Below are 26,859 nucleotides of genomic sequence, written 5' to 3'. Positions count from 1 at the left end.
GAGAACGGGGGCGCCCGGCGGCCGCTGCCCCCGCACCGCTCACTCAGCCGGCACCCTCGCGGAACCGGCGCGCTTGGCGCTTGCTTCTCCGATTGGCTACAGGTGTTTTCCAACCGCTTTTGATTGGCTGAGACGCTCCTACACCCCAGGTAACGGATCCCGGCATATGATTGGTCGTGGGTGGGAGGGAGCCTTTGGGGGATTGGCTCCAGGTGAGTCGCAGCTTGCTATTGGCTGACAGGTAGTGTAGGAGGTGTTCCATTGGCTGCGGACGCTAACCTCCTTAGTCCGCCATGTTCGGCGCGGTGGCGCCGTTGCCGTAGAGCCGTGGCGAGGGGGGCGCTGAGGGGACCCGGCGGGGGGGCAGCGAACCGGCGGCTCGTCCTGCCGCGTCCCGCCCGCGCTGCCGCCGTCCTGCGCCGGGAGCGCGCCGGCGGGGGGGGGGGCGGGGAGCCCGGGTCCGCCCCGAAGTTCCTCGCGGGACTTTGAGCAACTTGAGGCCGCCGGGCTGCGAACGTCCCCTCAGGTGCGGGGCGCCCGCGCTCCCGGCGGGAAGCGGGGCTGCCGGGGCCTCCCGGGGCCGGAGCGGGTGGGACGAGGGGACGGGGCCGAAGGCGGCGGCGTCCCGGGCCGCAGTGCCGCCCCGCTCGCTCCCCAGCCCGGGCCGGGCGGGGCTGCGCGGTTTGGCCCCGGCGCCTCCGGCCCCGCGTCCCCGGACGGGGGAGCAGGGAGCTGGCTGGTGAAATGTGAATGTATAAGGGAATGCGGCGTTAATTTTGAATAAACGGGGTGTTTGTCAGTCTCCAGTCGTAAAGGCAGCTTGAGTTGCCCCTTGGAGTTAATGTTCAGCTTTTCCTGGGTAAATTTGTAACCAACATTAATTGATAGCGCTCCTCTGCGTATATAGAAACTATTTTGAACGAAAATACTCTTTAGAAGAAAAGAACCAGAAGCTGAGTTGATGAGTAAGTGACGATCTATTTGGAGTATTTTTGGCCGAGAGGGAACTGTTGGATGTTTTATTAAAAGCGTCCTTAAGTGTTTGGGTTGTTGCTGTAAAGCAAAGTTGTACAGGGGATCTTTCACTGGTCTCAGTTTCTGTGCAGGTCAATGGTCTTGTGTGTTTTCCTTTTCACTTCTTGCTGTTCTGTGTAAAGCTGTTTGTGTTCGTAAAATTTGACACACCTTGTTTGTTCAGCAGAGTGTTTGTGTATATTCATCTGTACTCTGGTTTTCTTTCTACAGCTGGATTTAAAATCATCTGGAGGAGGAACATTTCACGTGTGAAGCTGCTCACTTTGGAATTAAATTGAGTTATCTGTCTTGAGTGAACTTATTTCTATATGTTTATAATTATAAACTACTAAATACAGACCATGCCTAGCAGAATGGGCTCAAAAATTGACTTGAACAAAGACTTCATCAGAGTAAAAACACACTATAGCGGGTAAGTCAGCATGTTCCTCTGCTCTGCATTGTGTCCTGTCTAGTTTGGAGTAAATCAAACACACAATCTTTGTTCTCCTGGTGTGAATAAATATTAAAAGTAAACTCTTGTATAGCTTACCCTTTAATTTTTAATATCCAATTCCCCTGCTTCCCCTCCCGGTAGTTGGATTAATGCAGTTTGATGGGCAATGAGATGTTAATGCAGCTGCTCCTCTTACCTTCATGATGCTCATTGTTGCAGATCTGGTTTAAGATAAGTCGTGGTCCTTTATGATTCAGTCAGTTGTCAGCTTTTAGTGGTGAAAATTAATGACAAAACCGACGTCTTAACAAAATATAGAGACTTGCTATACTTGAAGTAAAATTTACTTTACAAGAAATCCACGTATGAATAATAGATACATGTAAACTGCTTTATGAACTCTGTGTGAAAGATTTGTGCCGTATATTTGCCGTTACTAATATTTTCTGCTTTCTAGTTTTATCCTGCACCTCTGAATCATGTCATACATGGGCTTAGGTTGAAAAGAACTTCTGAACTTGAAGTACTTGTGTGATCGTGTGTCTGAGGTGCTTCTCTGGAGCAGCAACAGGAGAGCTGCCTTCATTCTGTAAACACAGAGAGTTTAGTGTAAATACTTTGGAATAGTGTTGGTATGAAGTGAAAGGAGCGTGTCTGTACAACCTGACTGCATGGAAATGGAGGGGGTGCTGTTTGTGTCACTGTTAGAATCAACATGTAGTTAGTACAATGTTTTACAGTAAACTACTGCTGGAGGGTCTCTTGGGACACTGTAATCTCATGGTGATGTTTGCTTGTTTAATTCTATTCTCACCTGAGGTAGGCCAAGGAAACTGTCAGTTTACAAAAGAAGTTCCAAACTCCATTTTGTTTCTGTTCTACTGTGAATTCTGTGAGTAAGAGCTGCCTATTTTGGGCAATATAGACTGTATAACTGATTATCTCAGTATATCCATTTAAATACTACACTTGTCTTTTGAACAAATTTGACAAACTGCAGGAAACCATTGATGCTGGGCATCTTTGGGATTAAGGACAAGCTCATTCAGGTTGCTACTTAAAAATTAAAATAAAACCATGGTACAATATATCATTTTGAAGTCCCAGGTAAAAATCTAAGCATGAGGAAGTTCTAAAACATGTGAGTGTTGAGTCTGTGTCTGTGCAGTCCCAGTATCTCAGGTATTCATGTTTCTGGGTGTGACAGAGTTCCTGACATAGCATTGTATAAATAACCGCCTAAGTAGACTGCAAAAGAAAGTTAAACTTGTGTCTTTCTCACTTCATTATTACAGTTACTTGAAATCACTGCTTTTAAAATCACTTCATTTGACAGACCAAGGGGTAACGGCTTTAAACTGAAAGCAAGTAGATGTAGATTAAATATGAGGAAGAAATTCTTTGCGGTGAGGCCCTGGCACCGCTGCCCGGAGGAGCTGGGGGTGAGAGGTGTCCCTGCCACGGCAGGGGTGCAACCACATGGGCCTTGAGGTCCTTTCCAACCCAAACTGTTCTGTGATAAACAGATCAGTGATGCAATATCATTTGCTTTGTGTTACCTTGGTTCTAAATGGTGGCACGCTTAATCCATCAGTGTGGATGATTCTCTTGGTGTAACTGCTCATACATAACTTACTGGTCATTAGTTCTTTGTATTTGTAGTGTCCAGTTTGGGATACCTGACCAAAAAAAGTGTCCCGTGGTATTCTTTAGTGTTAAACAATGAGCGATTGTCATGTATCTGTCTGTAGATGGAACTGTTGGAATATGCAGCGTAATGTGATTGTTTTCTGACAAAAGCTGCTTATTTCATCTCGCGCAGGGACATCCTGATAACAAACTTGGATGCATCGATGAGCTATGATGAACTTTGTGATGAGGTGCATGAGATGTGTAATTTGCAACAGGAACAGCCAATTACTCTCAAGTGGATTGATGATGAAGGTATTGAGCTGAAATGCTGCTTGGGGATCCACGTGTCACAGGCGCTGGGCAAGGTGTGCTGGGAGGGGTGGCTGATCCACAAAGCCGCAGGAACTGGCACTGACACTTGCTTGCTTTGTGTACTGTGATGTACTGCAGTTTGCGTGTGCCTGGTTAAGTGGATTTATGGATTAATTATCTAGTTTTAGCTAAAATAACCCTCACAAGGTAGTGCTAATAACATGGGCACAAGCAGAGAAGAAAACGGTGGAGGGTAAAAAAACAATGACTGTCTAATCAGGTCTGACAAGAAGTCTGTGAAAAAGGTTCAGAATTATCAAGAGCAGTACTTGAAATATGTGTTTCCATCCACTATTTTTAATAATGAGTTTGAATAAATGTATGTTGTATCTTTTTTCTCCACTGATGTTTCAAGCCCAGCTTAATATGAAATGATTGAAAGAGAAGCAATACTGTAGGCTGGTATATTTCTTACTAACTAATTGGAATTCTCCACTCTTCAGTCACAAATTTCCCTTTGGCTTTTTTTGTTAGGTGACCCATGTACCATCTCATCTCAGATGGAACTGGAGGAAGCTTTCCGCCTCTATTGTCAAAACAGAGACGAGGGACTGATTATTCATGGTAAGTATTAAACAGTTTGAGAACCTGCATGCATTTGATAATCCAAACAGCTTCTTAAATAATTGGAACAACTCCTTTGGCTGTCAAATAACATTGTTGTTTGTGTAGCTGAAACCCTACAGTAGGCTCTGAGAGGGCTTCAGGTTCTAAACTGCACACATTTGTTAATGCTATAGCCAAGTATCTTGCCAGTATGGACCCAAATTGTGATTGTTTTCTCATGCGGAATTACTTAAAGGCTTCCAGAAACTGTCTTTCTAAATACATTGAAGCATCAAGGCAAAAGTACTACTGAGAATATTTTCACTTAAAAATCTAATGTTTTTGTTTTAGTTTTCCCAAGTATTCCAGAGAAGCCGGGCATGCCTTGTCCAGGAGAAGACAGTGAGTACTGAAATGTTACCAAATCTCAGTTCATGTCTTTGTAAATGTTAAGGAAAGGAATGCGAATAATGGGGTGTCGGGTTTGCATCGGCAGGCACAAGTTGAACCTCTGTATCTACAGAAAATGTGGTTAGCAACACTAAAAGTTTGGGTTTTCCGTGTATCTCATTGCTTTTTTCTAATTATTTTGGTAATGATGCTTTAGGATGTTTGGGTAGTTCAGTGTCTTGTGTGCCTTTGTCTTTTGTGAGAATTTCAGTAGAAGTGATGGCTTTGGGGATCAAACAGCCTTAGAACGCTTGGCATGTTCTACCAAAGGTGAATTTGTGTTAATACATCATCGTAAGCCTTTAGCGTTCAGTGTCTTCCAATGAAGACAGACGGGTTGATTTTATTTAAATCTTCAAGTTTCAGGTGCCTCCCCCCTTCATTGTGCAGCCCATGTTGTACTGACCCAGACTGGTGCTGGTCCCAAACAGCATTATTTGCCCTCCTTTGTGCACACAGAAAGCAAACCAATGTGAAATACTGGTGAGAAAAGCGAACTGGAGGAGAGAGAAAGCGGTTGCTTAAAGGGGTATTTGTGTGAATAATGTGACATACCTAATAAAGTTACTGCAATTTACTGATCTCATTAAAAGTGTAGATATTTTAGGAGCACAGTTTTTTGCGTTAATTTGTTAGATGTCTTAGTTATCTTAAGCCATGAGATCAGTGTGGCTCAATGACCTGGTTGTTCTGTCTGCAGAGTATTTCTCCTTACAGGGTTTTAGAGGTCGTGTTGAATTGTACTTGGATTGTTTAAAAAGCCTGTTCAGTAGGATGTACTCAAGTTTTTTGTAGTTTATTGAATTAATTCAGGGCATTTTGCCTCTTTGCATCCTTGAGGCCTATATGGAAAGCTGGTATTGTGTCCTAGTTGTAATGATTTTCAAATTGTTTTAAACAGATGTATTAAATTGTATCGGTGCTAATTTAGCCTAAATGAATGCATTTGGCATTGTTGCTCATTAGCCAAAGGAATAAAGCAAAAACCTGCATTGCACTTCGACTATGTGGAAATGGCTTTGGTAGTGGTGGTAGAGTTATTTAAAGGACTTTATTTTGACAGGACTAAAATATTGTCCTTTGTTCAGAAAATATTCAGTATGTTTCCAAATCTTGTTTTATTTTATATGGCTTTATCACTTTAATAGGAAATCCTTTTAAAAAAAGGAGAATATTACATATGCACTTTTCTAGAGCATCGTGCTTACACTATAAAGGACCTTATAAGTTTGCCTCAAGTTATTTCCAGAGACAAATAAAGAGTTAATTGTTTGCTCTGTCCCGAATGGTCCTCCACCTAAATTAGCAGCTCCCGGTGTAAACGTCCGGCTGCTGTTGCCGAACCGGTAAGATTTCCCTTCGGGCCGGTTGTCCTGTCCCCGCAGCCCCGGTGGCAGCGCCGCGATGGGGGGATTTGGGCAAGATTCCCAAAACATCTTGTGCCTGTTCCCTGGCGCTGGATGTGACCTCTGGGGTGACTCCAGCACCCGCTGGCCTGGAGCCTTGATCCTTTATCCCATGGTTCCTGATAAAGATGGCAGACTTTTAGGCCAGTCTTTTCTATTTAAAAATAATTGATTTTTTTAGTAGATTGGCTATTTTGGAATTGATATGAAATGAGATTGTTTCTGTGATGTTTAGGGGTCTGTGTATACTGGGTGCCGATAAGCGACAGCCTTCCGCTCCCCCGACACACAGCGTGGTGTCTGATTGGCAGCTCTATAACTTAGTTATTGTCGTCTCAGCTTATTTACCCTGACAGATCTCGCTCTGATTTATCGCTCTGGATGCTGCAGTGCGTTGTATAACAAAGCACGTTCGGCTGAACAATTTAGATCGATTTGTCGGACTTCCCTAATGGAATTGCCGGCTTTATCAGAGAAATACTTGTTTTTGTGACATCAGCTCCTCGCCATCCATGCCATGTTTTAGTTTGTGCCTCAGCTGCTGGCTCCAGCCTCTCAAGGGAGCCAGTACCACCCGTGCCTGGATACACGAGCAGAGATGTGAAAGGGAGAGACGGGGGGAACCAGTCTTCCATTAAATATTTGCTCTTAATGTTCGAGCTGATCCTGCCTATTGTCCTTGGTATCTAATGGTATTCAAACAGCGGCATCACTGGAATAAAGGGAAAATGTTTCGTTTCATACCTACCACGTTGTAAAGCGTAAAGAATTACATGCTGAAGAAGCTAAAGAATAAAGCCCAGTGAGTAATGCATGCTTTTTCTGTAGATTTTGTGTCTCATCGTTGTGCTGGCTGCTGTGGGCTGAGGCCGTTGATGCGGTATGGGTGTACGTGTGCTGCAGCGGATAATAGAACTCAGCGTTTTGGTTCTGATACGGTTGCTTTGCCTGCCACCCTCCTTTGCAGCCATAGATTGGTACAAATGCAGAGATTCCTGCTGCCTCTTGTGCGTGGGGATGTGGCTGAGAGACCTCTCGGAAACGCTGATAAAATTGCATTGAAAGGACTCTTGGGGAATGTGTTTTAGGAGGAAAAGAACAGAAGAGTGAGTAGTGCTGCTGCTGCTAATAAGGGAGATTAATGAGAGAAATGTATCCCAAAAACCCTGACGGTATGTGCTCAGGGCCTGCTTATTGTACGATTGCTGATGTGAAGATTAATGATTTAGAAGCATCATTTTTAAGGCCTTTTTGTTGAATTGTGTTTAGTGGATCATCTCGGGTGTTTTTTAATTGCAAAATATTTGTTTTGAATTAAGGTTTGCTTAGTTTCTGATATTGTCAGAATGAACTGTGCTAGTGCACTTCTGAACAAATAGATATGTGTATTTAATGTTAAAATTGATCTGGGATTTGGGTAACTACTGCTAACAAATTTTCGGGTTGTTTTGCTGTTAGCCTCGTTAAATGCAGACTAGGAAACCTGTAATTTCATGAAACAGAATGAATACCTTTTTACTGTGTAAGTACTTACGACATTAGTATGACAGACTGTTTTTATTGTCTAATATTTCTGGCCGATCGTGCTGTGTTTTTTGGTGGTGATTACGCTGCGTTGTGGATGTCTCTTATGCTCTTTGTTTATCTGCTCAGTATTTTAGCATTAGGTGTTTGGACTTCATTTTTCCCCAAGCTGTATTTCTTACAATTGTCATCACAGGGTTCAGTGAAGGCACCTTATTAACCTAATTAATGTTGTGAGCTGTTTTATTTTAGATATAGATATTTGGATTTGCTTTATGTTTTACCTGATACTACAAAATAGCTCCAAAAGGCTCTTGCTACAGTGGTGTGGCCTGTAAATATTTTTCTAGCTCGCGAGGCAGGTTTTTCCCTTCATTTGTTACTGTATTGGCAGCAGTGATTAGGTTATTCAGAGCACGTGAACCAATTTCATCCCCCAATGGAGAAAGGAACTATTGCGACCATAGAGACTATTCTGAAGACATAGATTGGATTGCACCAGATAATTAGGCAATTTTGAAACTGCTAGTAACCCTCTCCTGGTTTCTGGTGGTTGAACTGACAGAGGGGGAGATCGTACTGGTCTTAATGTAAGATATTCTTGCTTGGGCATTGAAAATAGCTGTGTCATAGTTTCTCAAGAATACCTGAAATCTCTTCCTCTGTCGTCTTAACTGTGAACTGTGATTTTTTTAAAGATGTGTTATATTTGAGAAATACGCATACAGATTGAGACAGCATAACTTACTGAAAACAGAGCTGTAGTTAAAGGTCTGTTTGCCTTATTTAATGGTTTTAATTCTAAAATTATTTCAATGTTTTTCTTAGCTATGAACCATCCAATGAAAAATAGAGATAGGCCTCCCTTTTGATAACAGAGGTGTGAAATGATAAAGCACACATCTGGCGGTGGGGTTTGATAGTTTCAAGATACTGGATGTCTTAGCAGGTATTTTTATACCAGTTTGTAAACTATAAACTAAAAATACAGTGGAACAAGGAATACTTGAGCTGGTTTATAAGGTGTCATAACAAATAGCCTGTGTTCTTTTTATGTATTCCACACGCCTCCCCCCTTAGCTATTGCTCAGAATGTAGTATAATTGTGAAGGAAAGAGGTCACCTGGTTTTAGGAAACTTCTCTTGAACATAACACAGGGGGATGGAGCTGGGTGTTCTCTCTCATGCTCCCAATCTATATACTTGCCATAAGTAGCTAAATCCACTTCTGATATGAAGGCAGTAGGAGTAACTAAATTGACAAGGAGGTAATGAGGCTTTTTTTGTTATTTGTTGGAATTAGTGGACATTTGCAGGCCTGTTAAACCTTTTTGGGCCTGTCTGTTTCAGTAGCTTGAAAGAGCTATTGAATGTGTAACCCGTTAAATGCTACGGTGAAGGTTAATGATAGATCATTATGCTTGGGATTCTGTGCAATACTTTTAAAAATCAGTTGTTGTGTGCAAGTGATGGTTTTGAATGTTTAGCTGAGCCTCAGGAATAGCAGCAGAGGCCTGCAGGGCAGAGGAACGAGCTCTTCAACGTCTTTCTCTTGATTTTTGAGTTGCTGTGTGAGAAGACAGACTTGGTGGGAGATTTCAGGTGCTGCCGGTTTGAAATGGAGACCAAGTGAGACCAAGTCCTGAGAGCACTGGGCTCAGCACAGAAGACTCGAGCCAGTACGAATCTGGGTGGTAAATGAACGCAGACCTTTGGGAAAGCTGGCAGGGCGCTTTGCGGCCGGGGTACGCGAGTCCTCAGCATCCCCATCCATGCAAGGGGAAGAGCCGAGCAGCCCGTGCAGTTCTGCCCGTAAACCACAGGGGGAAGGCAGTGACCTGAGTAGTGAAAAAATGAACAACTGAGGTTCTCACTATTGACTAGAAAGTGCCTCGTTTGTGTTTCTGAAGTTCGTTACTAGTTCTTCTGCATCTGTAAGAGCTTATCCTTGAATTATTAGCTGAGGAAACAGTTAAAAGGCAACCAGAAACCATTTGAAGGCAAAACTTTAATATTCCTCTACTGTCATTAAATAAGTTTAGTGATATATTATATTGGTTCAAACTCCATTGGTTCAAACTCTGCTTCTTATACTTGTGAAATATATAAATACTATATCCATGTAGTATATGAGGAAGCTTAGAAGGAGTAAAAGTACAAATGAGAGAATCTCTGATTAGTTTTATTTATCAAATGATGAAGACTGAGCACAGTTAATAAAACTCAGATTGTGACATAGGAGTAGACACTGTGTGCACGTAATTTCAGCGTCTGTTGCTTCTGATATGAAGCAGAATAAGGCACTGTGAGGTACAGATGTGTCAAAACTGTCAGAATGAAAAGTGATGTATTTGGTTGTCACCAGAAGAGCCTGGCTCCCTCCTCCTGACACTCCCCCTTTAGATATCCGTAAACATGAATGAGTCCCCCCTCAGTGTCCTCTTGTCCAGCTCCAGAGCCCCAGCTCCCTCAGCCTTTCCTCACACGGGAGATGCTCCACTCCCTTCAGCATCTTGGTGGCTGCGCTGGACTCTCTGCAGCAGTTCCCTGTCCTGCTGGAACTGAGGGGCCACAACTGGACACAAGATTCCAGGTGTGGTCTCCCCAGGGCAGAGCAGAGGGTCAGGAGAACCTCTCTGACCTACTGACCACCCCCTTCTAACCCACCCCAGGTCCCATTGGCTTCCTGGCCACAAGGGCCCAGTGCTGGCTCATGGTCATCCTGCTGTCCCCAGGACCCCAGGTCCCTTTCCCCTACGCTGCTCTCTAGCAGGTCATTCCCCAACTTACACTGGAACCTGGGGTTGTTCCTGCCCAGGTTCAAGACTCTACACTTGCCCTTATTATATATCATTACATTTTTCCCTGCCCAGCTCTCCAGCCTGTCCAGGTCTCTGATGGCAGCACAGCTTCCAGTGTCACCACTCCTCCCAGCTTGGTGTCATCAGCAAACTTGCTGACAGTCACTCTATTCCCTTGTCCAAATCATTGATGAATATATTGAACAATCCCGGCCCCAGCACTGCCCCTGGGGCACTGCACTGGATCCAGGCCCCAACTGGACTCTGCCCCATTGACTCTCTGGCTTCTTCCCTTCAGCCAGTTCGCAGTCCATTTGTTAGCATTTGCTCAAAAGATTATAAAAACTTCTATAAAAATCAGCACTTTTCAGCAAGTGACTGTCCTGATGCATGACCACCAAATGTGTTTTCATTTAATTGCAAACATTTTTGCTTTGACTAGATAATGTATGAGTAAACTCAAGGCTGTTAGTCACTGAATCACACTTGGGTTTCTTAGTGATTAGTTAATAGATGGTTGGTCTCACAAGTAAAAAGAATTGAGGTTCTGTGAGTGACCTCACAGTCCGTGTTCCAGAACCCGAGTGGAAGTGCGAGGGTCACCCAGACTGGCTCTGATTTCCCTACCAGGTGAGTGGGGAAATCCTGCTCTTATCCTCACTTAATCCCAGATTTATCCATCCTGGTAACCTTGCACTTGGATTCAACTGTGCAGCTCCTCCCTGCACAGGCTTGAATGAAAGGAAACAAATGGTGGTGTGCGGTGTAGACTTGTTGGGTTGTTGGGCCTCGCTGTGCGGTTTTGCCTGAGGTTCAGTTTATAACGGTGTCCCTGAGCAAACCGGCCAGGTGGCCCCGGCAGCCGAGGTTGCACCGCGCTCGGCGGCCGCACCGAACAGCCACGCTTCTGGGACGTCAGTTAAGGCAATCTGGATCCATTAAAAATGTGAGATTTGCTACATCTTACGAGATTTTTTTGAAGTCATGGAGGTTTTTTTTTGTTTGCCAGAAACTTGCTGAGTTTTTCTCATGTATTTGTTTGCTATTATTGTTGGAGGGTTACATTTTCATTCAAATATTCAAGAAATAATTCTGTAAGTTGCGTTTACTACTAAATGTTTACCTGTCTCTTCTGAAGTATCTATTGATTTTCTTTTGCTCAAGACAGTCCAGATTTCCAGCTGCCATTCGTGTGAGCTGTTAACTTTGAGGCCAAGACAAGCCATAGGGCACGAAGGGCTGTGAGTGATCTGAAGGGGCAGCACAGACCGTTTCCAAAGGAGATCTTAGCTCTGCTTTCGTGGGTGTCATTGTCTTCGTAAAGGTGACTTAGCACTTTGCAGTGATGTGGTGAACAGGAGCGACTGAGAGATGATTCACGGGCAGTCGGTGTGTGCGCAGGATGAGTTTTCCACCTGCCGGCCCTGACCCGCTTCTCAGTCAGTGGGGAGCAGGATATTCAAACTGTGTTCTTGCTGGGTTGCAATAAGTGCCAGGTAAATATTACTGTTGTGTGAAATACAGCTTGATCTCCTCGTTGCTCCTCTGGTGCATGCAGCACATTTCCTTTGTCATTATTGCTATCTAAATTGTGCTGGTTTTTTTTTTTTCCCCCATAGAGGTTGATCTGACTTTGTAGTTAATTTTAGTCCCTATTGGAAAAGAAAAGGAGGATGGGGATACAGTTCCCTAACTGCTAATCAGTTTTAAATTAAATTAAATATCAAATGCTGTCTTCTGACCATTTTAATAATAGCAAGAGATTAAAGCACTTAATGCCTGCACATTGTTAAGGATACTCTTCCTTTTCTAACTTCTGAAAAGGAATAGCAATTGTACATAGCAGCTTATTCATAATAAAAAGGACCAATTCATATAGCTTACAATGTATGTGTGTTACAAGCTTCAAAAGGTGGTTTTACTGTTCCAGTTTAACTGTTTGGGACATATTAAGTAACAGATACGTGAAATAACGTACTACCAGAGTTGTTTGGAATTGACTTTCCTAAAATCAGTTCCATCTTTATACATAATTATCCTGATATGTTATCTTTTCATCTAATTCAGAGTCTATCTGAAATACTAATATCCATTTCCTACTTGTAATCGGTGAGTTGGTTTTGAAGAATGCTCACTTGTCTGCTCAGCAAAACACGAAACGAACAAAGCAGAATCTGGCCGCTCTCCCTGGGCAGCTGGCAGCGCAACCGGCCTGTAAACAACTTGTATTAATCTGAGAAGTGATTTGCAGCAATAGCAAATTATCTCTGTGTTTAGTGTAGTAAAAGATTTCATTACAGTTTGATCATACAGAGTCTTGTATCTGGGCAGGAACAGCCCCAGGTTCCAGTGTAAGTTGGGGAATGACCTATTAGAGAGCAGCTCTGCCCTGGGGAGACCACACCTGGAATCTTGTGTCCTGTTGTGGCCCCTCAGTTCCAGCAGGACAGGGAACTGCTGCAGAGAGTCCAGCGCAGCCACCAAGATGCTGAAGGGAGTGGAGCATCTCCCGTGTGAGGAAAGGCTGAGGGAGCTGGGGCTCTGGAGCTGGACAAGAGGACACTGAGGGGGGACTCATTAATGTTTACAGATATATAAAGGGTGAGTGTCAGGAGGATGGAGCCAGGCTCTTCTGGTGACAACCAGTGACAGGACAAGGGGTAACGGGTTCAAACTGGTACACAGGAGGTTCCACTTAAATTTAAGAAGAAACTTGTTCCTGGTGAGGGTGGCAGAGCCTGGCCCAGGCTGCCCAGGGGATTGTGGAGTCTCCTTCTCTGCAGACATTCCAACCCGCCTGGACACCTTCCTGTGTAACCTCATCTGGGTGTTCCTGCTCCACGGGGGGATTGCACTGGATGAGCTTTCCAGGGCCCTTCCAACCCCTCACATTCTGGGATTCTGTGATTTCTGAAGAAACAATATTACATGTATTTTTAAGGTTCATTGTGAATGAGCGTTAGTGATGTAGTTGTGCAGCTTGACAACAGAGGGAAGAATTGCCCAGCAGCAGCACTCGAGTGTTCCACACGGATTTGGGGTTAGAGGCACCTGCTTCATTGCGTCATTTGATTATTTTTATTTCCCTTGTAATCTTAACTTGAAAAACACATTTTCTTGATACTCCAGTTTTCCAGCCTTTGAAGCAGATAAAGTTCATTACATTCATTGTAATTGGAATATAGCTTTATGCTCCCCAGTAAAAACTTGTTATCCCTGTTAGTAACTTAAAATATCTCTTGAATTTTCCCTAATAAATGCCCAAGTAGCTTTTTTGGTTGAACACAGTAATGAGCTGAACTTGGTTTAGTTCTTGGTTATTGAAAATTATGGGATCCCTTATTTGTTCGATTCCAAAGTGTTCTAGAAACACATACCAAAATATTTGGGTTCAGAAGTATCTTTCTCATCTGAGTTTTAGGAGTGAAATCCTTGCTTAGAGCTTTGTTCCCACATCAGAATGCTGAGAGTAATTATGTTTTTATAGGAATTTATTTGTCATAGACTGTACATTGAATCACTGCTGGTCATAGCGCTAAATTGAAGGGGTTCCTGCTTTATAAAAGCTTTGACAAAACCTGAAGTTAATACAGCAGACTGTTGCCTCACAAGTATAGGATAAAAGCCCCTGACTTTGATTTCATATTTATCATTAATTAGGGAAGTGACTTGCTTCTGTATTTACAGACTTCATCAGCACAAGCTGCTTGTTAACTTATCATTCACTTAATATTTCTCACGTCAGTGGTAAGATCATTTTCGGAACACAGATGTATTGGGTTCCTTCCATATGGTGCTTTGTCTAATGAACCTATTTGCCATTTTGGAGAAAAGGGTTGCAAAGGTTCCGTGTGTTTTTCCTGGTGGTGAGGAGCCGTCCCGCGAGCGGTGGGACAGGTCTGCAGGGGTGCTGGAGCATGTTTTTAGGCAAAAGCTTTGCAGCAGCTCCTTGTGTCAAGTCGCATTATAACCAGTATAAATAATTTGTTTTTAGGGAGGCAAACTGAAAACTTGCTATGGGAAAATCTTCAATATCGCGCATCTAAGGCTTTATTAGTGTCAAACATCCTTTCCGTGTTTACATGTGAAGCGACGTGGGGAGCTCAGCACCGGGATGTTCCCGAGGAGGCTGTTTCTTTAACAGTTGTCTGTCCCTCTCACCTGAGCTCCAACAGAGCCACCGAGGAACTGTAACGAGATTACGATCATGTGAGGAAAAAGAGACAGGGCCGGAGAAAAGGGAGAGGCAGCGAGAAACACATCCCGCAGGAGCTGTCACTGACGCTGCCTTAAAGAAACCAGCAGGGATTTGAGCTGTGCGTTCCTATTCAGGAAAGGAGGATTGTTTGAAGCCAGACCTTGCTTCCCGTGGCGTGTGGGCTGTTGCTGTGCTGCCATGCTGCTGCTTTACACCTTCTAAATCTTATTTCTTAGAATCGATCTACCGACGTGGAGCCAGAAGATGGAGGAAGCTGTACCGAGTGAATGGGCATTTGTTTCAAGCCAAACGTTTTAACAGAGTGAGTACTGTTGCATGAAACGTGGGGTTTGGTAATGGTTTGTGGTAATTGTTTTCTCGGTCTGTGCTTTTTCTGTGAGTGTTGAAAAGAAAGGAAACGCAAGATGCTTATTCATGTGACTTCTCGGGCTGTGCAGTGTTATTCAGGTCACAACAATAACAGCAACTTGAAAGTCTTTGCGTCTGGGGTGGAGTTAATAATTTATGATTGGTAGAAATTATTTGAAGTGTCTAAAATCCCCCTCGTTTTGTGACTATTTAAACTGATAGATACTCGGAGCAGCTTTTCTCCTCTCTGTTCTGTATGTGATTTTGATTGCTTGTTAGCATAATCTTTTACCTTCAGTCATTCTTAGAGGTGAGAGCTCTTGATGTTAGCCTGAACTGCTTTGAATCGGAGCTATTACATAATCTAATTCAGGAAAAAAAATCTGGTTTACTGAACTAAAATACAACTGCATTAAGAATCTGACTTAATCCACATAAGCAAGTGAATGTGGCTTTAAGACTGAGACGCCTCCTTCCCTTATCCCATTATGCCCAAGTATTGCAGCATATATACAAATGTAGTACACGCTTTTGGGAATTCCCAAGAAGAGAAGAGCAAGACAAAATTTTCTTTAAAAATGATCTTTGATTTCTTTTAAATTTCTTTTTCTAACAGTACTAGTAAGGGTTTATAGCAGCCGAAGGCTTTTGGGCAGGACAGCGTGTGTGATTCATTAGCCTGCGGGTCTGAATAACCGCACTCTAAGGCGCAGTTTGGGTGGAACAGACTCTCACTGTTCCGCGGCTCCGGGACAGTTGTGGAATTCTGTGAAGCCCGGGGCGGGGGGGCAAGCGCGGGACGCCGGGGCCGTTTGCACAACAGGCGACGGCTCAACCTGGTCCAGTCATTACCGGAGAGAACTTGCGGACGGGGAGTGCTGGGTGAGTGTGCTGGCAGGCTGTGCGCCGTGCGCAGCGGGGGCTGCGGCCGCGCGGCTTGCTGGTGTGGAACAACCTCAGGTCGCCGTTTGGCACTTGGGGTGAAGTGGATAAAGTGACCACAGTGCACACACTGGAAAAGTTGTGTCAAGACCCGCCCTGTTAAAGTCAGCAGCACAAAGTCTGGCTTCTCCATCTGCCCTCCTTTGGATTTAATTTATTCAGATGCCATTTTGTTGCACATGTATAAAAAGCCACATATTTTTTTTTATATTAAATAGTACAACCAATAGAGGTTTTACATTAGTCTCGATAAGTTTTAATTATGGAACATTTCTACAGATGTTCTACCACTGTTAAAGTATGTAGATGCAGATATAGAACATTTTTCATACTTTAACTTGTCGTCTGTAACACGTTATGCCAGTGTTCTCCAAAGCAGTCAGTTTGGGTGCTTTTTATGCATCACTGTGTAGTACAAATTTGTCAGTTTTATTTGGGTAACCTACATCAGAACCTGAAATTCAAAATATACTTACTGTCTAAGGATGATTTACTGATGTTAGGCTGTAATGTGTTCCGTATGTTTGAGATATTAGCGTTCTTAACATTGATTTTTAGAGTTCAGCTCAATGCAGTCCTCTAAGTATGAAGCATAATCTTTAGTTATTTGGGAAACCCTGGATATTTGAAGAGAATTATTATCTAATATCTCCTGGGGGTGATGGGGATGGGTTCTTGTAGGGTGGATTCTTACTGCTTGATAACTGCTCACCCACGGCAAGGAACTGATAATTGAATTGATAATATTCACTCTGGCTTTTAGAGAGCGTATTGTGGCCAGTGCAGCGAAAGGATATGGGGGCTCGGAAGGCAAGGCTACAAGTGCATCAACTGCAAGTTGCTGGTCCATAAACGTTGTCATATCCTTGTTCCACTGACCTGCAAAAGGCATATGGTAAGTTTGCATTCTGTAGAAAACGAAAATGTTTCATTATGTTCTATGTTGCCATTTCTAGATCACAGAATCACACAGAATCCCAGAGTGTCAGGGGTTGAAGGGCCCTGGAAAGCTCATCCAGTGCAATCCTCCCATGGAGCAGGAACACCCAGATGAGGTTACACAGGAAGGTGTCCAGGCGGGTTGGAATGTCTGCACAGAAGGAGACTCCACAACCCCCTGGGCAGCCTGGGCCAGGCTCTGCCACCCTTTCTTTATGGGTATTGCATAGGACTTGCCTTGGTGTAATTAGATTTTATGCACATTGCTACACCTATTGGAGTGCTACAGGTCTCATTATGGGTTGTGAATGAGACCAGGGTCTCGTGTACCATGAAACTATTTGGTATTGTGCTCTTTAGCAATTTATGGGATCATCTTGCATAATTCCTGGTTTGTAAACAGAAAACCAAAGGGTTTTTGTGATTCGTCTTTGCAGGATTCGGTCATGCCTTCCCAGGAACCTCGGTTAGATGACAAAAACGATGAAGCTGACCTCCCTACAGAAGAAACCGATGGAAGTGAGTATTTCCTGTGAAGTCAGAATTCACGTGTTTCCCCATTGGTTTCCATTCTACTGGTTTCCATTCTACCTGTTCGCGTGTTTTTAAAGTTTGCTTTGGATTAGCTCTAGTTTAGTCCCACAGACAAAATAAATGCTCATTAGGGACTTGATTACAGTAAATGACCTTCTGAAGCGTATCATCTAGTTTGGGTTCATCCTAAGTTCCTATACTCTGAGAGCATTCCAGAATGTGAAGTTAAGCACGGAGCAGTTCCCAACAATATATTTACTACTTTGTACTTTTTTGGTTTCTGTTCCAGTTCCCTACATTCCTTCAAACCGGAAACATGACATTAAAGATGATTCTGAGGTATGTTTTACAAGTATTTTTGTAATTCACGTTTACACACTTAATCATACAGCTTTTTATAAAATAGCCAATTATCCTAATTTTTTCTACTACCTTTTAAACCAAGAAGTCTGGGTTTTCTTTCTGAAAACTGTTTTTTTTTTTTCTCCTAAGCGTTTTGGTTGGGTTTTTCACATCCCAGTTATGATTTGAGAAATACTTCTTTTTGTCTCCTCCGTTCATGTTGCAACAAGAGCGATTTAGCACTTGGCCCTTGCAACCAGTGGTGGTTTTGACATCTTGGTTCTGCAGCGGCCGCGCGCCTGTGCCGCTGGCTCAGCCTGATCGTACCTTCACTATCCAGCTTTGAGATGCTTCGTATAGACAATACCTCATAATTTATAGACAGCTCCTGTGGAAATTCAAGTAGAATAGCATCCACTTAAACTCTTTTTCAGCTCTTTTGTGGACAGTCTGACACAATCTCTGCATACCAAGAATGTCATTCCCTTAAGGCGGTTTGAAAAATCCCATTGACCTCTAATTCTAAAGGGTTTTAAAGCCATTTCTTTTAAAAATGCTTTTGGCTTGTTTTAAATAAATAGGATGCACTGTGCAGAACACTGGCAGCCAGTTTGATACCCCAATTTCAACCGGCTTGCACCTTTTAGTCCTCTGTCTGCTACAATACTTGTCACTACCATCACTGCACACTTGGGTGGTTCCTGCTGTTGGGTAAGTGGCTGCCTTGTTTGCAGTCACATGCCTTCAGGTTCTTATCTCAAATTCGGAGATGGAAGGGTATGAATTTAAAACACATCAGAGAATTTTAATTGCTATGTAGGATTGCTCCTTTCTGCTGTGTTTAGTGCTTAGGTAGATATTGTTGATGGTTAAATTTCGACAGGTGCTATTTGCTCAACTGTCCTGATTTATGCTGCTCTGATATTCCCACCTGAATGTTGAGCTTTACTAAAATAATTGAAGGTATCCTATGGAGGGAACTGGCATTCTGGGAGCTTTGTTGACTAGAATCTTTAAGCTCAGAGCAATCTCTGCTAATAGCAGTCAATCCTAGATCAAGATTCTTTATATAAATACTTTCCATAGTTCAGCAGAATGCTGATCTGTCTACAAGTACAGTAGTACGAGGTCAGATAAAAATAGGCCACAGAAGTATGTCAAAGTGTTGTGTATATATTGATAAAACATAATGTCAAATACATGCTGCACGTGTCTAGTTCAGCTGCTGCAGTCTGACATGTTCCCATCTCATTCCAGCAAATTCAGTGCGGTGGTTAAAACCTCTTTGCTTTAATGATTACTTGTTACGAAAATGTTGTGTTTCTAGCATCTCTTTCTTTTGGTACAGGATATTAAACCAGTCATTGATGGAATGGATGGAATTAAGATTTCTCAGGGGCTTGGACTGCAGGACTTTGATTTGATCAGAGTTATTGGACGTGGAAGTTATGCCAAAGTTCTTTTAGTTCGGTTAAAAAAGAATGATCAAATTTATGCTATGAAAGTAGTGAAGAAAGAATTGGTGCATGATGATGAGGTAACAGTCCGTGTTAATTGCATTCTCTTACATATTGTAAAAAATTTGCATGCACAACTGAGCATGTATCAAATATTGCAGATGTATCATATTTTGAAATGTCTTTTGTGCAGATGTTTCTAAATGGTTAAAAAAACTTCTGAATATATAATTGAATTAAAATGTTTTATGACCTATTAGAGAGCAGCATAGGGGAAAGGGACCTGGGGGTCCTGGGGACAGCAGGGTGACCATGAGCCAGCACTGGGCCCTTGTGGCCAGGAAGCCAATGGGACCTGGGGTGGGTTAGAAGGGGGTGGTCAGTAGGTCAGAGAGGTTCTCCTGCCCCTCTGCTCTGCCCTGGGGAGACCACACCTGGAATCTTGTGTCCAGTTGTGGCCCCTCAGTTCCAGCAGGACAGGGAACTGCTGCAGAGAGTCCAGCGCAGCCACCAAGATGGTGAAGGGAGTGGAGCATCTCCCGTGTGAGGAAAGGCTGAGGGAGCTGGGGCTCTGGAGCTGGACAAGAGGACACTGAGGGGTGACCTCACTAATGTTTACAGATATCTAAAGGGTGAGTGTCAGGAGGATGGAGCCAGGCTCTTCTGGTGACAACCAGTGACAGGACAAGGGGCAATGGGTTCAAACTGGAGCACAGGAGGTTGCACTGAAAGATGAGAAGAAACTTCTCAATGAGGGTGGCAGAGCCTGGCCCAGGCTGCCCAGGGGGGTTGTGGAGTCTCCTTCTGTGCAGACATTCCAACCCGCCTGGACACCTTCCTGTGTAACCTCATCTGGGTGTTCCTGCTCCATGGGGGGATTGCACTGGATGAGCTTTCCAGGTCCCTCCAACCCCTGACATTCTGGGATTCCTCCTTATCTTAGGGGATTTTGCCTTTTGAAGCACGTATGTAACAATGATAGTTTATGTAGGGGGAGCATAGATGTTCACAGTTTCTGTTCTGGGAATACCCCAGTGGTTTTCCAGCAGGAGTTCTGATTGTTCCATTACTCTATTTCAGGATATTGATTGGGTACAGACAGAGAAACATGTGTTTGAACAGGCATCCAGTAACCCATTCCTAGTTGGTTTACATTCATGCTTTCAAACAACGAGTCGGTAAGAAAGATCTGAAATTGTTTTGTGTTGAAAACATTGATTGTTTCTGTAGCTATAAGAAATCAGAAGCCCAGTTCAACAGTGGAAGTGAAGATGGCTCAAACTGGAGGGATAAGAAGAGTTTTACTTGAGAGTTTCTTTGGAATCCATTAACTGTATTATATATTTTCAGATTGTTTCTCGTCATTGAGTACGTAAATGGGGGAGATCTTATGTTTCATATGCAACGGCAAAGAAAGCTTCCCGAAGAACACGCAAGGTATTTTACATACACAGTTATAGTGGTGCCTTGTGTTGTGGTTGTTTTAAAACCGGGGTTTTTAAATGCACCAGCTTTTGTACAATCTTAATGCTAATATCAATTTTCTCTTCTTTAATTTCAGGTTTTATGCTGCTGAAATTTGTATTGCTCTAAACTTCCTACATGAAAGAGGCATAATCTACAGAGACCTAAAACTGGACAATGTTCTTTTAGATGCAGAGGGTCATATCAAATTAACAGATTATGGCATGTGCAAGGTAGGAGGTTTCGTGCCTTTTCTCGCTCAGTCATTCAGTGTGTATCTCTGGTTATACTTTTAAGTCAAATAATGCACCCGGTGACATTAAGAGAAAGCTGAGAGACGTTGTCCTTATCTCAACACTCGTGTTTATGAGCCCCAAATTTTGTTGTGGAATAGGAATGTTATTCTGAAAAGTGACTGAAGAATGGGAGCACATTTGTAATTCCTTTCTTTGTGTATTTCAAGTTATGTGGGTGATTTTTGCAGACAAAAGAAGTTGGCTCTGTTGGCCAAGTTCACTGCTTTCATCTATTTAAGTTTCTTACATGTCCCAAAGTTAGAAAATGTGTATGTGAAATGAGATTAGAGTCCAGTCTATTTGTTGGTGAGAATACGTTTCTGAAGCCAAAACTGCACCTGAGGAATTCATGCAATGTTTCCTGCACGTAGGAGGGTTTGGGCCCTGGCGACACTACAAGCACTTTCTGTGGGACACCAAATTACATTGCACCAGAGATCCTCCGAGGAGAAGAATATGGTAAGCTGGGACTAAACTCTTTGTAGTTCTAATAAATCACAAAGCAAAGTTCTAGTTGTGGGTTGAGTGTTCATTGGAGCGTTGCTGTCCGGCTGACGCCTCCAAATTCCCAGACAGATCACCCTGGGAATCCCAAAGCGGGAAAGTCTCCAAAATCTCCCCCAGTGATAGTGTCAGTCGCGGTGTTTGTGGCGTCAGTGAAAGCAGAGACTTGCAGTGCTTTGTGGAACCAGACCATAAATCTTAACGCCTAAATTGAAGGAGCTCCTGCTGAAAATCTGCTCTGCAAACATTGCCAGGGTTCAGCGTGGACTGGTGGGCTCTCGGAGTGCTGATGTTTGAGATGATGGCAGGAAGGTCTCCCTTTGACATTATTACCGACAATCCCGACATGAACACTGAAGATTACCTCTTCCAAGGTACAGTCACTGCGGTGTGCTTGGTTTTGGTTTTCCTGGGGAAGATCCAATGGAAATGAGCAGTTCCAATAGAGTTGGGTTTTCCTTTTCCGTTGTTATCCCATAGCTGCCTGTAGATCTGCTAGAGATAAAGAGCCCTAATATTTCCAGTTTCATCCTGGGAATTTATTGTCTTGAACTTGGATAAAATGGTCTAAAAATAGGCAGCTTTCCTCAGATGAGAGTGTGTTTTTTAAATGCCCACAGTTGAAGGTCAGACAGCAATGTATGGAGCGGTGTGTGTCAGATGGCTGTCCACAGGCCAACAGCTGCTTTTACAGTTCAGTGCTAGGAGGATCTTCCCTGACAGAAATACAGCAACCTGGAGCTTTGCTCCATATATATATATATATATATATATATTTAATTCCAATTAAATTAATGTAACTATTTTTTTAAGTTTCACCTTTCAGAAATGGCGCTGTATGAATTTTTCTAAACCGAAGTAGCGATACTTGCCGTATTTCTACAACAGGAACTGTGTAACAGTTTGGGGAGTTGTGATGCTGTCTACTCCTTAATACACAGAACCACCCTTTAAACTAATTACTGCAATTATGTAACAGTCTGCCACAGTCTTCTTGATGAGCTTAATGTTAAATCAATTATTGTTTAAGATCACGCTTTCCCATATACTGAGGACACTTAAGAAGTTTTATTCCCTGATTATACTACAAACAATAGAAAAAGAAAACAAAGCTAACGTTCCTTTTAGGAAATCTTGTCAGTGTAACAGTGCCTTGAATTGCTGGAGTTCCTTTTGTTTGCATTATTTTAAATAATCACCATATCTTCCCATTTTCCAAATGGTAAAATATTTAAATAATAGAGTGTCAATATCACAAACCAAAGCCCAATATTGCTGTTTTTCAACCTGTAACAGTTATTCTTGAGAAGCCAATCCGGATTCCGAGGTTTCTTTCTGTCAAGGCTTCCCATGTGTTAAAAGGATTTTTAAACAAGGTAAATAACATTCTTTTATTTTTAGCATCTAAGATCTGGGAGTCAGAGCTTCCTGTTGAAAGCAATACAGTTAAGAAGTTAATCTGCTTACTATTAAAAAAACCTGTAAAACCTTGGTATCCTGTATGTTAAAAAAAAAAAACAGTTGTTGCTAGTTTACTGAGGGGGTTCCACAGAACAGACTTGATTTGAAAACCTGCACATAGCTGAAAAAAAATAACTATAGGTTATTAATAAACTCTTGTGGCCAGGGAGCCAATGGTACCAGGGGTGGGTTAGAAGGGGGTGGTCAGTAGGTCAGAGAGGTTCTCCTGCTCCTCTGCTCTGCCCTGGGGAGACCACACCTGGAATCTTGTGTCCAGTTGTGGCCCCTCAGCTCCAGCAGGACAGGGAACTGCTGGAGAGAGTCCAGTGCAGCCACCAAGATGCCCAACCCCTGGCATTCTGGGTTTCTGTGTGACAAGGTGTGTGTGTTCCAGCGGTTTGAGCAGTCGCGGGGGTGCTGTGGGGGTGTGGGTTGGTGCTGAACACAATGGTGGCGGGTCGGGGTGTAACTGGGTGTCTGTTCTGCAGGACCCCAAGGAGCGGCTGGGCTGTCAGCCTCAAACAGGATTTGCTGATATCAAGTCTCACACGTTTTTCCGCAGCATAGACTGGGATCTGGTAACTATCATTGCTTCTGTTTACATATGTTCAAAATCAATAGATTCTTTTAGTTTATTAATTGTGTGTAATGTAACAACCCTATTAAAACCAGCAAAATCCAATTTCATAAATTTAGTAGCTCTTTTTCCGGGTGACCTAACATAATGGAAACGAGCTTTATTTCATCACCAAAAATCTGGCTGTGTTCCGAAATCTAAGAATGGTTCCAACTGTGGGCATCAGTTTTTCGGCTGAAAGCTTTGATATTAGATACCTATTAAAAACACAACGGAAAGACTTAGGTGGTTGTGCTCTTGTGTGATACCATTAGGACAGTGCTGCTCAGGAGGAGCTAAAATGTTAATAAAATTTAAGCTAACTTTCTAAAAAGAGCGTTGGCAAATATACTCAGGAAAAAATATTTGGAAAGCCTTTTTAGTTATTTGAATTTTCTTTGAAATGCAGGTGATAAATAAAATTTGACTTAAAAGCTTTTACAAATGTTTTGAAGTTGAAACGCCAGGAGTGAGTCTCATGCTCACCAGGTTTTTTTCTGTGGAAACTTGAGTTAAATGGAAAGTAACTAATGGCAAGGTGAACGTACACCATAACCAGTTTTCCCAGTGTCAGCCAGCCGAGTTGTGTGGCGCAGCTCAGAACACCTGAGATTTCTCACCCGTGGGTAGGACAGCTGAACAGTCTGCAAGGAACACCAAGACAACCTTTCTGTTGATTGTTTCAGTACATGAAGTCGATTGTTACCCTAGTGTAACTATTCAATATTTTAATTTTTCCTTTCCCCCATTATTTTCTTCTCCTAGCTGGAAAAGAAGCAAACAACCCCTCCATTTCAGCCTCAGATCACAGACGATTATGGTTTGGACAACTTCGATACGCAGTTCACCAGCGAACCAGTGCAGCTAACCCCGGACGATGAGTATGTGGGGTTTTTATTCACCCAAATACAATTGCATATTAATAAACTAATTTGTAAATTACTGGAAAGTTACTAAGAAGAGAATAAGCTCAAGTGGAAGAGGAGAGTTTATAGATCATGGAAGGAGGAACTGGCCACTTGGGGAGAATATCAGGCTGTTGTCAGAGGGTGTAGGGAGGCAATTAGGAAAGCTGAGGCCTCCTTAGAATTAAACCTGGCGAGAGGGGTCAAGGGCAGCAGGAAGAGCTCTTCTCGGTGACAACCAGTGATAGGACAAGGGGTAATGGGGTCAAACCGGAACACAAGAGGTTCCATTTCCAAACCCACCTGGACACCTTCCTGTGTAACCTCATCTGGGTGTTCCTGCTCCATGGGGGGACTGCACTGGATGAGCTTTCCAGGGCCCTTCAACCTCTGACATTCTGGGATTCTGTAAGGTACTTTGTTATTATTTCAAGAAAAAACAGTACAGCAACAAAAACAGTATTTGCAATTGATAAAACTAAACCAATACTTTCTGTTTTTCAGAGATATAATAAAGCGAATAGATCAGTCAGAATTTGAAGGCTTTGAATATATTAATCCATTGTTGCTGTCAACAGAAGAAACAGTATGAAGGAACGACATCTTTGGTGCGGACAATGTGATTGCCCTTTAAATTTATCCTTACCTACATACAGTATATGCATGCAAGGCAGGGGAACTGCAGGATTTTGGATGGAGACCAATGATTTAAAAAATAAATTGCTGCTGAAAATCAAAGAAGAGAAATGAGGATTTTGGTGGGTGTCTTCTGCACTTAGTGATCCGGAAGCTCTGGGCACTGACACTACTGGCTTCACTTATGAAGGAATCTGCATTTTGTGCCTGTTTCATGAAGGATTGAAACGTTCATTGCATCCCTGGACAAGGATTCTGAACAACCTGGAGATCTACGAACTTTCTACAAACATTTGATGCAATGAGCTACCAATTGAAGAATATTTCAGTGTAACATCCTGAAGAATAAAACATATTACGGTGGTGTTGAAGCTTATTTTTGATGCCTTTTTTCACAAGTGGTACCTGTCTAAACATCTCAGATCTATTTAAAAGGAGTTGTGTTTTATTAGCAATCAAAACATAAATTTGGGTACAAGATTTAAGTGCCTAAATGGATAAACTGCATTGAAGAATTATTACGTATTTGGAACGTTCTTAAACCTGGTAAGTTCTGCTTGTTAATATTAAGTGACCATTTACATATGAAACATACAGTTCACAGCTGCAGCCTAATGTTCATTTGTATCTTTATAGAATTTGAAATGCAGAGTGACTCAGCAATATTAATTCCAAATTAGAATTTACAGTATCAATTTCAAAATCTGTTGTTCTGAAGCCCAAATTTACCGAAATGTCTAGATTGAAGGAAACTAAATTTGCACACCGAGTTGTGAACAGAATACCTGAGCAGTGCCTATACCTACTATGATGTTGTGTTGTATATTACATTTTTGAAAAGTATTTTTATCAACTATCCAAATACTCAGAAATAGAGCAAAACCATAATAAAGCATAGCCTTAAAGTTCAAGTAGTAAATCTAGAATAACCATAATAAGAAATACACTTTCCTGATAAAGCACACCTCCTACTTACGGTCAACTGTCTGCTTACAGTTACTCAGTGTAGATTAATAACTAATCCTATGTAAGAGAATGGGATATTTTGGTAAAATGATTTGCATCAAAGTAGAATTTTTAATGAATACCTAAGAAGTTGGATAAAGCAAAAGAATAACGATCAAATCCCTTCTCATGCAAAGTGGGGCGGGGGTACCAGGGGCAGGGAAAGGGCAACATCAGAACTGTTGTTTAGCAGCTTGGAAAAGCTCGTGTCGCCACCTTTGCGGATTAATACGTGTGCGGTGCCACCTGAACTTGTGAAGATTTCCCTGCCTCTGTAAGTAAGATCTGCTGAGGCAGAGTCGCTGTTTGCTCCGTTTTGGGTTAACTCTGTTGTGTGGGTTGCAGAGATTTGGGAAAAACAACAACAAAAGCACTCGCATAGGCAGAGAAAATGAGAATCCCTGTGGCAGGCCATCTCGGTGCCCCGTGTCCAGCGCAGGATCAATCGCAAGGCTTTCGCTTCCTCTCCATGACCACGCGGTTTTCTCAGGGTACAGCATTGCGTTAGGTGCTGAACATCTTGCGGATTCACATCCACGTCATGAGGTGCTAGGACCAGACTGCCAAAACGTCGTGTAAACTTTTCCGTTCTCATTGATTAACAATCCACGTTTTGTATCCCCTCATTAGCCGCAATTACGCAGACCTGTGGTTCGGTCATATTAATCCCATCCAGATTTAAGTTGGGGGGTTTCTCTCTGGCCTGTAGCTTTTCATATTAAGCAAAATGTGTTTTAATCAGCACTAAATAACTTAACCAGTAAGAATTATTTGCCTCAAATGCCTGGACTTTAGATACTTTATCTACTGAAGGACACATTTACCTCTTAAATGCAATCTGACATTTTTAAATTACTCCTTTTTCCCTTCTTGGCAATTACGTTATTTGCCCTGAATAAGTTTTCTTTCAGTGTTTTGAGCTCCCCGGTAATAAAAGGAATGGACAGTGGAGCGGCAGGACAGGTCGGTCTGTCCACTCCCAGCCCAGG

At 42.7% G+C, this 26,859-nt stretch overlaps 1 protein-coding gene across 4 annotated transcripts; it reads left to right on the top strand.

Moving 5' to 3' along the window:
• PRKCZ (protein kinase C zeta) lies at positions 1–26,850 on the top strand. 4 transcript variants are annotated; one of them, XR_013923270.1, is made up of 20 exons: positions 317–526; positions 1,246–1,447; positions 3,294–3,415; positions 3,950–4,039; positions 4,373–4,423; positions 14,637–14,722; positions 16,475–16,606; positions 17,088–17,169; positions 17,474–17,523; positions 18,875–19,063; positions 20,064–20,161; positions 20,334–20,420; positions 20,545–20,680; positions 21,115–21,202; positions 21,502–21,621; positions 22,544–22,623; positions 23,197–23,286; positions 24,090–24,205; positions 24,734–25,411; positions 26,216–26,850. XR_013923270.1 is itself a non-coding variant. In XM_080358831.1 (19 exons), exons 2-19 carry the CDS (start codon positions 1,377–1,379, stop codon positions 24,819–24,821), a joined length of 1,776 nt encoding a protein of 591 aa, XP_080214957.1. In that variant the 5' UTR covers positions 1–149; positions 1,246–1,376; the 3' UTR covers positions 24,822–26,850. The 4 variants fall into 4 exon arrangements, 3 of the variants coding, with proteins under 3 accessions (XP_080214957.1, XP_080214955.1, XP_080214956.1); XM_080358831.1 differs by lacking the exon at positions 317–526 and adding an exon at positions 1–149 and having other exon boundaries at positions 24,734–26,850; XM_080358829.1 differs by having other exon boundaries at positions 24,734–26,850.
• Positions 26,851–26,859: the final 9 nt, after the last annotated feature.

This window comes from Nesoenas mayeri (genome assembly GCF_963082525.1).
Source record: "Nesoenas mayeri genome assembly, chromosome: 24".
Taxonomy (NCBI): domain Eukaryota; kingdom Metazoa; phylum Chordata; class Aves; order Columbiformes; family Columbidae; genus Nesoenas; species Nesoenas mayeri.
Note: the sequence above shows the minus strand (reverse complement) of the source record. Positions and strands in the feature narration are given on the sequence as shown.

What these genes read in the sequence shown, in the direction of transcription:
- PRKCZ (XM_080358831.1), top strand. Translation starts at nt 1,377, where the DNA reads ATGCCTAGCAGAATGGGCTCAAAAATTGACTTGAACAAAGACTTCATC. An exon ending in GTAAAAACACACTATAGCGG is followed by an intron (nt 1,448 to 3,293) that starts GTAAGTCAGCAT and finishes CATCTCGCGCAG; the next exon opens with GGACATCCTGATAACAAACT. An exon ending in TGACCTGCAAAAGGCATATG is followed by an intron (nt 16,607 to 17,087) that starts GTAAGTTTGCAT and finishes TCGTCTTTGCAG; the next exon opens with GATTCGGTCATGCCTTCCCA.